This window comes from Gavialis gangeticus, unplaced genomic scaffold, assembly GCF_001723915.1.
Source record: "Gavialis gangeticus isolate Ggan-Ray unplaced genomic scaffold, GavGan_comp1, whole genome shotgun sequence".
Taxonomy (NCBI): Eukaryota; Metazoa; Chordata; order Crocodylia; family Gavialidae; genus Gavialis; species Gavialis gangeticus.
The window spans coordinates 54,912,896-54,924,585 of NW_017729032.1; the positions used below are offsets into that span (position 1 = coordinate 54,912,896).

Consider the following 11,690-nt stretch of genomic DNA (forward strand, 5'->3'; position numbering starts at 1 on the left):
TGGAGACTACAGGCTAAGAAATCCAGTTTATGAATAATAATTATAGAACCACAAACCACAATAGATATAAAGTGACGTTTAAGTCACGGGTTCTTCTTCAAGCAGAGCAAAACTAACAGACTAAGGCTGGTTGCTTCCCCTCACACCCTAGAGCTCACTGGTAAAATGGTCAGTTTTAATTTTATTTTGTAATTACTAGAATGAATTTGCATAACCTTGCTCCCTCCCTTCCCCCACCCCTTCGGTAAGACAGCACCAAGCTGGTTTCCCCAGATGCTAGAGGCTGCCTGTGACAGGCAGAGTGCTGTGGACTAGGAGGAGCTGGGTCCCATCGCTAGGCACATTGCAGACCATCAGCTGCCAGAACAGTTTTTGTCTTTTTATGCTACATGGTTCCTTTGTGCCTCAAGCTGGAATTCGCTCCCATAGTCAAGTTAGGGACCTCACACAACCTTAACATAAAGTTATCATTAGTCTTTTCTTCTGTCTTTAGAATGCCAGAAAAGCACAAAGTAGCAACACGGAAGCAAAGCTGTAACACTTCAGACAGGAACACAAATTAAACTATGCTCAGTTAATATACTGAAGAGTAAGTCATTTTAAAAAAAATATTTCTGTGTCCCCTGAATTATTTCAAAGTCATTAAAAACCTATAGGGTTCAGTTTAATAAAAAGATTAGTTCTTTCAAACTCTATTTTTTTTGAGAAATAATTACCAGCTCTTCACTTTAGTGACTAGACAGAATAAGCAGTTATGTCTCCAGTTTAAAATATTCAAAGAAGCACTGTGATGACATCCTTGGAGAATTGCATGAAAAATCCTAGTCCTTAACTTGAAACAATGTTTTTAAAATAATTGCTTTTCACATTTTTCAGGCAGTATCAGATTTATAAGCATGAAAAATGCAATCACAGAACCACAAATTAAAGATTTTGGTCATAAAGTTACTTTAGGGTACTGCTCCTGCAAACACTTATGCAATCACTTCACTTCAGTACTATAGAAAAGGCTTGGTCTAAACTTAAAATAGTTTGCCAGCACAACTTCATTAGTTTATGGGCGTATTTTCTTTCACACAAACTGATACAGGCCACATACAGGTGCTATATCTCTACTGAGAGAATTATCCTTTGTAAAAAGATCCTGGCTGGCTCTTTTGCAATGTATGAAAACTCAAAGCTTAAATTCATCCATGAGAGTTTGCAGGATTAGGGTCCCAAGAAGTAAATACAACCTTTACTAAAGATTAGTTTAGCTATTTTAAGTAAGAAAATGTATGCCTTAGCAAAAGGGGGTGGTGTAATATATTTAGATTTTTGTGAGGGAATTGGCAGCCCACATACACGTGTGTGTGTGTGAGTGTATGTGTGTGTTTATAATATAACTGCAGATTTTCTGACCTAAAAATAAGAAGGAAGAAAGGAAGGAAAGGAAAGAAAGAGAAAGAAACAGAAAAAGAAAAAGAAAGACAGACAGACATACACAAACAAGGGATAAAATAATTGTCAGCTGAGTTGATCCACACAGATCTTTATGTCCTTATGGATTTAATCCCTCATATTAAAGATGTATTTGGTGCATACGAGTCCCATGTGAGACCTCTGCACTGTGGCAAATTTAACCACAAGGGCATTTATATAATAAAAAGTATCACTGAGAAGTTATCTTAAAAACTAAATATAGTATATTATCTCTCTGTACAAATGATATTATAAACTCAAAGTGATTCTAGAACTTGCATTTGATATGGTTATTTATGCAAATATATACATGTTAATGTACCCTGCACACAAATACATGGATGTGTTATATAATATATAGCACACATTTTTTATATATGTACACAAGCATTTACTCAAAGTTATGGCAAGTGCATGCGAAAGCACCATATACCAGATGTTTTTAAAGAAAGGGTCAGCATGTTCTTAGTAAACATGTTTAGTGCTGAACAAAAGTTAGCGCACTACAGTACCTATATATACATACTTTGTAAATTATAAAGTTAGAGCAGCTTTAATTAATAAAATCTGCATCTTTTATATTTGGTATTGTATGTAATTAAAAAGGAGAGTCCCAGATGTAAAATGTTAATGACTTCCTATTCCAAACTTATACTGAATTTTCTTTTTAAATGTAGGCACAATAGTTAGAGGGCTTTGTTGTAGTTTTGCTTTAACTTGATTTATGTTACTTAAGTTGTGTTTAATGCACTATAGATAGAAAATAAAGATAATTGCTTTTTAAATCAGCATTCACTAACCTTTCTTGAAATGCACTGTGAAGGTTTGTGCTCCCCCTGATTTTAATAAAGTTACTGAATGGAGATTATTAACTTACTTTCTGGTTTTTATAACCATATATTTAAAACAATACTTATAGTTTACAGACAGAACTCCAGTATTAACTACACCAAAGTGTGATGTCTACCCTGGAGATATTCACTATATGCACTTTTTAAAATTGAAACATATTACCATGATCAATTAGAGAAACTGTTCTTAAAATGTATTTCTGTGATGTATAACGTTAGTCAATGGAAAGGTTCACTACAATGCCTTTTGCATTACTAAAATGTCAAACTGCTGCAAATAATCCATTTCCAGAGCAACTGGGGCAAAGAAAAATATAATAGAAAGTAAAAGAAGAAAGGAGGCAAGGGATGGAAGGGGCATGAAGCAGCCTCATTTCTAGTTTTGAAATCACTTGCAAAGAGGAGCTGAGCAATACATCTCATGGATAAGCGTGCTGGCAGTCCATTCAGAAGGAACACAGTTTGTATTAGGCTGTTCAGAACATACCTGCATTTCATATGAGCAATGGGTGCAGAATATATGATGTTTTAATTGTAGGAGAGTTACTGTGGCAATATTGCTTAAAAACAAAAACAAAAAAATGTTGACTATGTTAGCTGATGATATAGAAAGTTGAATAATCTAAGAAAAGCATGAGGGATAATTTGCTTCCATGTTGAGGCAGTTTGGGTTACAGAGGAGAAAGAAAAATAGTGAAACAGGCCAAGCTTTAGATTTTAAATACTTATAATACTTAGTATTTTCTGAGAGAGTATCCATTTTTGCTGCACAAACAATTCACACCTGCAAGTCAGATTGTATCTGCTGAGCTGAGTTTACTTCATGCTGATTTAACCCACCAGTGTAGGGGTGGAGCTGAGAAACATGAAAGTGGAAACAATACGAGGAAAGGTACATGGGCAGTCACACCACCTGCAATTTATGGAAGCTAGGAATGAACACTGAATAATCTGATATGGGAATGGTTATGTTCAATATGTCACCTATTTTTGGTGACTTTATCTGAAGCATTAATATTACCATGAGCAATAAAAAAACTTTTCAAACGAAAGTAAACATGCATGTGAATAAAACAGTTACTGTTTAATGACCATAGGATGAATAATTGGATAAATGTCCGGACATGTGGGGGGGGGGGTGTAACACACACTCATCTTTGATGCATACTGTACTGCATATGCTGCTGAAATTTTAACAAAGCTTGGTCAAGATTATCTTAGAAGCACTGAATAGTTTAGGACTATCTAGACTGTAACCATAACATACCAGAAGGTGGTATAGAGGTCTATTGAATCTCTGTCCAGTTTAAACTTTGCTTGGAAGGATGTGGCTAAAAAACTGTGCATAACTGTGGTCATGGTTGGCATCTGAATAAAACCATTTTGCACTTCTGCATTTGAAATGCAGAAAACTATAAGGGCAACCGGTAGGGAGCTATCATGGTTGTCTTCAGTATCCTCAAAGAAACTCAGGTGATTATAAAAAAAATTCACTATAATTTTATATCAATTTTCACTCACTGTAAACTGTTGCTTCTTTTAATAAGATCTTTCTGCTGCCATGAATCTCTTTATGGCCCTCATCCATGTGATGATTCTGCTGCCAAATGAAATGTCATGAGTCTATACTCCAAACCACTAAACTGACACTGCGGTTGCTCCACTGAGTGGGAGAGCTTCAAGTAAAATATGGGACTGGGCACAATGTCTAATCCCTGAGAGGTGTGGAGTAACAATGTGACTCACAGAAAGAACTGGTGGAGAGAGGTAACTTTTTTATATTGGTTTAAATGTTAGAACTATCTAAGGATTGACCCTATCTGCTTTCTTTTGGTGGCATCTCTTAAACATAAGGTCTTGTGGACACATTTTAAAATGCTACAGCAGTGTATTTCAGATGCTTACTGCTATGACAGAAACTCCAGCTGCTGTGCTGTTAGGTTTAGGGCCTGTGTTGAAATGCTTCTTTATCTTCCCAGCTACCGACAGCTGATGCTCATTCTCTGGAAGGCCATCATCCTGTAAAGAAAAAGGCCCAAACCTTTACTGAGAAAATGCAAAATGGAAGGGAAAAGACCTTAAAAGATTGTGAAGTGATTCAGGAAGTATTAATTTAACACAGAGTCACCTTCTCCATGAATCTATCTAAGGTATTTATAAAGGTGCTTATCATGTTTGCATCATAGAATCACTTGATTTTTCTCTTTGCTTTAGCTACTAACTCTTTTAAACCTTTAACAATGTTAAATGATAACAGTCATTTTTAAAAAGCATGGTATATTGCTAAACTTTCGCTCTTATGATAATTTATGCCCAGCCTTTATTCTATTAACTGTTTTAATCATCTAAAAGCAAAAATTTCAAGAGTAGTTAAAAAGACCATAAGAGTTAAAAACAGAAGTCCAGTGTCATTGTTTAAGTCTTAAGGAAACTGGGTTTTTTGAGCAATTTAAGTCCTCCCCAAAGCCTTCTGGAGTTCCATTTTCAGAGACGGGACATCTGGCTGAAAAAATATGTTCTTTTAATAAATGAGGGAAATATTCAAAATAAATCAAGAAGGGCAAGATTTTTAAAATTCACCCAGATGGATCCAAGCATAACTTCAATACTTACCAAATACTAATCTGGGAGGCAACTAGAGATGCCCCAACCCTCAACCAGTTTCAGTGACTCCAGGCTCATCCAGATTCATTGCATGGCTACACAACTGATCACTGTTGTTACAGCTGGGCATTATGATATTATCACATTAAGGCTATGACAAAATGAAGCCCCTCTCCCCCAGTTCTGGTCTTCCCCCGTGGGAGGCTGCTTGATGATCATGGGTCTCAACAGGAAACCTTTGGTTCTGTTCTCGAGTAATCACATTTCTATGGAAATAAAGTTCAAGTCCACTGAGGAATTGCCTTCACTACCAAAAACTTTCTGGTGCATTCTTATCTTTATCTAATTTGAGTAAGACAAGGTAAAGTCCTAGTGAAGACAAGGTAGTTTGTGCTTTTCGCACTGGTTAGCAGGTTGAAGTCCAAATACAGAACACTTTTCCTGTATCAAAAACCTGGCCTGACTGACTCAAAGGGCAGGAGCCAGAGAACATAACTAGCAGGTTGCTTAAGAAGCAGAACCAAAGCCAACTAAATTGGCAAAACCTCGACAGCAACAGGATATGCAGGAGATCAGGCAACAGTAAACCTGGACTATTAAAAATGACTGGCTTAGGGAAGCCACTGCTTTGCATCTGTAGCTAAACTAAGTGCTTTAAACTAAGTACTGAAACAGATTTTAAGCATAAGACATCAGGAGCAAAACATTAAGTGATTGTGAACATTCATTTTTCTGCCTCTGTAGCAATTCTGTGAGCACTTTGTGAATTATGCAGTTGCTGCAGTAAATCATGTGCTTTGTGGGGATGTGGGAGTTGTAGGAAGGTTGGTTTTGGTTTGTAGTTTGTTTAGTTTGGGGGGGTTGTTTAAAAAAGTCCTCACTCACCCCTTAACAAAATGTCTCAGCTTGCAGAACATGGTCAAGTGCACAGCTGCAAAAAATACAGTAGCCGATTATTGAGCAGTAGGGAGTCCCAGCTCAGTGGTATATGACCCCTAAAATAACCTATATTCCTCTGACCTTGCCTTTCCCAGAAGAAAGCCAGTCTATAAAGTGAACTCTTTTTCACTGGGAAAAAGTCCATACTCTGCCTGCCAAACTTGCATCTCAGCTTGGTTGTAATTTTTGAAAGACCGAGTCATAGAGATCACCACATTCTTGGTGACTAGCATAGTGCTTTATCATTTACAACCCCTGCCCAGAACTCCAGCGATGATTTGACAGAGGCAAATATCCTAGGGTCCTGTTTTTAAACCACAATGTGCTCAAGCTGCTGTGGCAGTTTTAAAATGGTAATGAATCTGTCATTGCTAAATTTTGTAACCACTTTTGCTTCCACATGATGTTTACTGTATATCACCTTTCATCCTAAAACACCTTAAAAATAAGCACGTGTGTGTACATACACACACACTTTCCTGGAATTACTTCATCTGACACTAAAACAGAAACACATCTAGGATGATATGGCAGCTGTATAATAATTCACAGCAGTGTTATCTAACAGTTTAAGAGGAAATGAGGAACAATATCAGGCCCACAGGGAATTGTGGGAAGACAAAATACACTGGCCAAGATGAGCACAGCTATGTAGTATGTGGTGTTGTAGGTACGTTTGTAGTGCCACATACCACACATTTAGCTGTTCTCCACATTGAAAGGGAGCAGTGCAGGGATAGCCAGGGGTCAAAAAAATCTGAGCAAAAAAATAAAAATATGTGGAGTGGTGCACGTGGGGGCAGCGCACGCCACTCAAAACTGGAGCCTGGCTGCTGGAGTCACAGGATTGCCATTGCTGCAGCCCCAGGAGGTCACCAGGACCCCAGGCAAGGCTGATGGGGTCAACTTAGTGCTGGCCCCAGCCTCCCCTACCAGCCAGGGTAACCTGCTATGCGCCAGAGGGCATGTAGCACAGGCATTCCCTTGGAACAATTAGCAGTTGCACAAGGTGTGCCGCTGCTAGTTGTTCCTGGGGAACCAAACACCTGCACTCATGTGGACACAGTCTGGTCTGGCTGTAGATGGAAAGACTAAATTTCATAGATTTCATAGATGTTAGGGCTGGAAGGGACCTTTAAGATCATCAAGTCCAGCCCCCGTTCTAGGGGCAGGAAGTCAGCTGGGGTTAAAGGATCCCAGCAAGATAAGCATCCAAACGTTTCTTGAAGGAGTCCAGAGTAGATGCCTGCACCACTTCTGGAGGGAGTCTATTGCAGGTCTTGGGGGCTCAGACAGTAAAGAAATTTTTCCTTATGTTCAGCCTAAAATGGTATGATGGTCCAATCTGTCATAAACAAGAATTGGTCCAAATGGTCCAAAGAAGAATTTGATTTCCTGTAACTGTAAAGTTGCTGACCCTAAGGAAGGTCTTTACAAAAGTGCTTTCCAGTCCTCTCTTTTAACCCTCAGACATGTATTTTCCCCCTCTAGTGTTTGGGACTTTCAAACTTTAATTAATTGATAATACTAGAAATATGGCCTCCTTTTTTTATTTTTTGGTTACCAGGCTTTCTGAGCCATTTTGGGTCCTCACTTCAATAAATATTTTAGGAGCCTAAGTTTTAGAAAGTGCTAAGCACCCATCCTCTAAAAAGCAGGCCCTGATATGTCTGAAAGTTGGACTGAAAAATTAAAGGACCTAAAAATTACTCATCACTTTTGAAAACCTTGGCCTAGAATTTGAAAGATATTACTGCAGTGTATATTTCTTCACTGTTACAAAAGACTGTCTTGGATTTTTTACTATGCTGTTAGCTGCCTGGGACAATTCGATTTTCTTATCAAGCTCTACAAAGTGCCCTCTTTGTTCTGTTTTAAAATATGAAAAAGGGCCAGACAGAGGTTGCTGGTATCATCCATGCATACAATGAACACTGGTTTCATATTTGCATTGCTCTATATGACAGGACACACAGAGACCCACAGAAAAAGAAACAATGCTAAAAAGCCTAAGTAAGACTCAGAATTGCCAGACTCCTACTGCCCTGAAGCATTCAGATCCATTTCAGAAGCTGGTCACAAGAGGTTTTCTTTCCAGGTCTAAATGTGCCAGATGAAGAGGTCATTATATAAATAACAGAAGAAAATTAGAGCAAATAAAAGCCCCGGAAAGGCCTTTTGACTCTTGTTTCCTTTAAGGATTACAACGAGATTATTCTTTGGGCAGTGTCCTAGGGTGTGACCAAAAATACTGCAGCTGCCAAATAAGAAATGTCTTTTTAAACAAGCTTCCTTATAAATGCTCAGTTTATTATTGTTTACTGCTTGGTTACTCATTTATTTCACACACAGGCCTCCAGGGCAGAAGTAGCTAAGGAAATGTCTTAAAGCTACAAGTTGCCTAATCCTTGTTAGGACAGTATATAGAAAAGAAAGAAAAAATTAAAAGAAAAAGAAAAAAATATTTGGGCCAAACACTAGAACAGAGCATTACAAAATATAATCTAGTGTTTTCACAATTATAACTAATTGCATTATAATCAGTTAAAGCTATTTATTACTTAGGCATCAAGAACAGTGTACATTTGTACCAGAACTTGCTGTTGGGGTACTACAGATTATATAATATTTCCAGTGTTTAAAATATGAACCCCCAAGGCCCCAACCTCTTTTATAAATTCTCAGTTTCACAATGAATCCAAGCAGGTAAAGGAAACAGTTGGGGTCCCAGTTGGGGAAGTATAAACCAATGGATTTGTTTCTAGGTCTAAGTGTACTGTATATGAGAGACAAATTAAAATAAACCAAATTGCGGGGGCACAGAACTGCTGCTGATTGCATTTAGAATCCATGATCTCCATCTGTGTCACTGGCAACAGGCCAAAATATTTTCAGGTTTTGTTTTTTAAATTGAAAACAGCTGGGATATTACTGATATAGGAACTGCTTTACTGGTCTGATTCTGACCATAACAAGCTATGTTGTTTCTAAGAGGATTCCAGCTATTTTATTGCAAAAACTGAAGCTGAAATAAGGGTTGGCTCCTACTGAAGCTGTCGTACTAAATTCCAGGAATGTCAACAATTTACAAAGTAATCACATAGAAAATAGCTATAAAATTGAATGCTTATTTACAGGCTACAACATTCTTCTTTTACACAGTCAGGAAGTTCTGTCAAAATGTTGATCAAAGAGAGAAAATGTTTTACTGAAATTAATCACAAAAGTTTTTATTTTCCAAGTGGTTCTACTACCCAGGATTTTAGTGCTAAATTTACCAGCCTCAAAAGAATAAATACAGTACTTAGTGCATAGTATTTGGTAGCAAGGAAACCTATTTAAACAAATTTATTAGAAAAATGCAGTGTTATTCCAAATGCTACATGGGTAGACAGAGGCCATTACACATGTTAGTCTGAAGTCAGGCAGAAGACAGGAAGTAGGCTGTCACCTACAATGACTTACGCTTCTCTGAACCAGTTAGTTTCTAATGTGCTGCTCCACCCTACCTCCTGCTTAACATTGGTTAGGATTCATTTTTTTTCTAGAAAAACAAAGTTCTTGTATAAAAGTTTGCTAAAATAATTAAAACTTTCACTTGTACATCTCAAAACACTTTATAAAGACGGGGAGATATTATCATCCCCATTTTGGAGACAGGAAGACTGAGATTTAAAATCTTGTCTACAATGACTCTGCTGTTGATAGAGCTAGCAACAGAATCTGTGTCCTTTAACTCCAAGTCCATTGAACTATTCTGCTTCTGTATGCAAACAGGGCTCTCAGTTTCATTTCTGAATTATTTTATACACACAGTTCAGGAAAGCATCCCTATTTGAGGCAACATTTAAGCATGCATTTCATTTCACCCATATGCTTGTTTCTCATTGGCTTGAATGATTCGTGATTGTGTTTAAGCACATGCATTTGTGATACCTAACATGGGAATGGATTTACACATGTGCATAAGTGCTTTCTTGAACTGGACTCAGAAATAAAGTTTTATTTCCAAAAATCCTATCTGGAAAATACATTCACAAGTCAAAGGTAAAGGCATTTCTATCCTGACTAGCTGGGAATGGTGGTTAGCATATATAGCTGAGCACGATTTATTGCCCACTGTGGCCTGTTATGAAAGAATAATTAGGCAGACAAAACCTGCAGAATTTGGTCTAAGTATTCACAACCAGGAGAATGGCAGGCTTTCATTAGGATAACTGTACCTACTGTAAATTTATTTGATTTTGATGTAACACTTGTTACAAAGAAAGCATCTTGCAAGAAGGAAAAAAAGAAATTTTTTTTTGGCTCCAAGTAAACTTAAATATACAAAGATTCTAACTGTATACTGTTCTGAATAACAACCTACATTATATAGAAAAGATACAGTACATTTTAAAAGTATTTACAACTGAAAACTGCTTGATTTGGACAACAGATTGAGGAATATATATAACTTGAGCATTTGCTGCGTAGATATCCTATTCATTGTTGTCATTCAGGCATATAATACATTACCCTCACACCTTTTAATTTTTTTCAGTTACTTTAAGTAGAGTTTATATTTGAATTCCAAACTTTCCTTTTTTTGAAACTGTATTATCTGAAGAAAACTCTTTTGGATAGAGCAGGCAGAGAAAAGTATTAAACCGAATTACACACACACACAAACACGTACACTTACATATTATACATGCATAAGAGTATCCTAAAATATTAACTGTGTCCTAAGATAGCTGTCCTAAGATAACTGTGTCCTAAGATAGCACTTTCATTTGCACTGAAACCTGTGGCAACTTTAGAAAGTACTGATTCCAAAAGGTACTTAAAGGAAACTGATAAAGAAAGAGATAAAAATGAAAACACAAATCTGTAATCTTCAAATTACTTACATTAACCCACGGATGTTCGAGAACTTGCAGGGCTGAGAATCGCAGATCTACATCTACTTGAAGCATCATTGTGATAAGTTCCTGTGAAATGGAGTATCATGTCCAGTTTAAAGTACATTTTTATGGGGCAAAGATTCTATTTGGTAAAGGGATTTTCAGTTGCTTGCATTAATGCTAGGGACAGACATTCAAAAGGCCTGCATTGATTCAGTCTTTGCAGGTTAGTCTAACCTGACTAGGCTAAATCTGTTTGTAATCACCCAGACATCCCAGATATACAGACAATGCCTGCAGTGGCTCAGGCTAGAAGCTGGAGGGTGCTAGAGCAGTCCTCCCTTCCCTTCCACAGGGCTGAGTTGAGAGGGGTGTGGACAGGCCCTGGCAGGATTAGGGAGGTGTTCCGTCCCCTCCTTGATAATAGAGCATTTATCAGCTTTGTTATCAGAATTTATCACCCCACCAGAAAACAAACAGCCTCTCTTATTAGTTCAAGCTCTTCTTAAACAAAGAAGGAATGGAGGGACATTAGCAGCTGAGCTGTTGATTATCTCCAAAAAGCCCTAAGCCCTCACTGCTGTCTTTCACAGCACAGACTGTAGCCAGTATGTGGCCTGCTAGCTAATGCTGAGGTGTCTGTGTAAGGCAGAGGGGATGGAGGATCCCTGCTTAACAGGGAGTGATGAGGGGAGAGGGAGAGCTGAAGGAAGCCAGGCAGACACTGCTGTGCCTGCAAGTTTCTGCTGGAGCTGCAGCCAGGGAGCAGAGGGGAGGGGCCAGCCTTGCTATGGAGTAGAGAGCCCTGCCCAGCCAGAGAGCATGCCGGGATGCTGGGGGAATCTGATTTAACTTAAACTAGCAGGGGGTCTGGGACAGATATTGCTTAAACTGGTTTGACCCAAATCAGTTAATTCTGATACTACATTCATCCAGGTTTATCTCAAAC

General features: G+C 38.0%; 1 protein-coding gene across 3 annotated transcripts in view; it reads right to left on the reverse strand.

Annotated features, from left to right (window-relative positions):
* The window catches only part of DCLK1 (doublecortin like kinase 1), a 554,864-nt gene that overhangs the window by 25,092 nt on the left and 518,082 nt on the right, over positions 1–11,690 (reverse strand). For all 3 annotated transcript variants that reach the window (XM_019524465.1, XM_019524467.1, XM_019524466.1), the window contains 2 exons: positions 10,748–10,828; positions 4,218–4,331 (listed from right to left, as the gene is read on the reverse strand). In XM_019524465.1, coding sequence (XP_019380010.1) covers positions 4,218–4,331; positions 10,748–10,828 — 195 coding nt within the window. The remainder of the gene's footprint in view (positions 1–4,217; positions 4,332–10,747; positions 10,829–11,690) is intronic.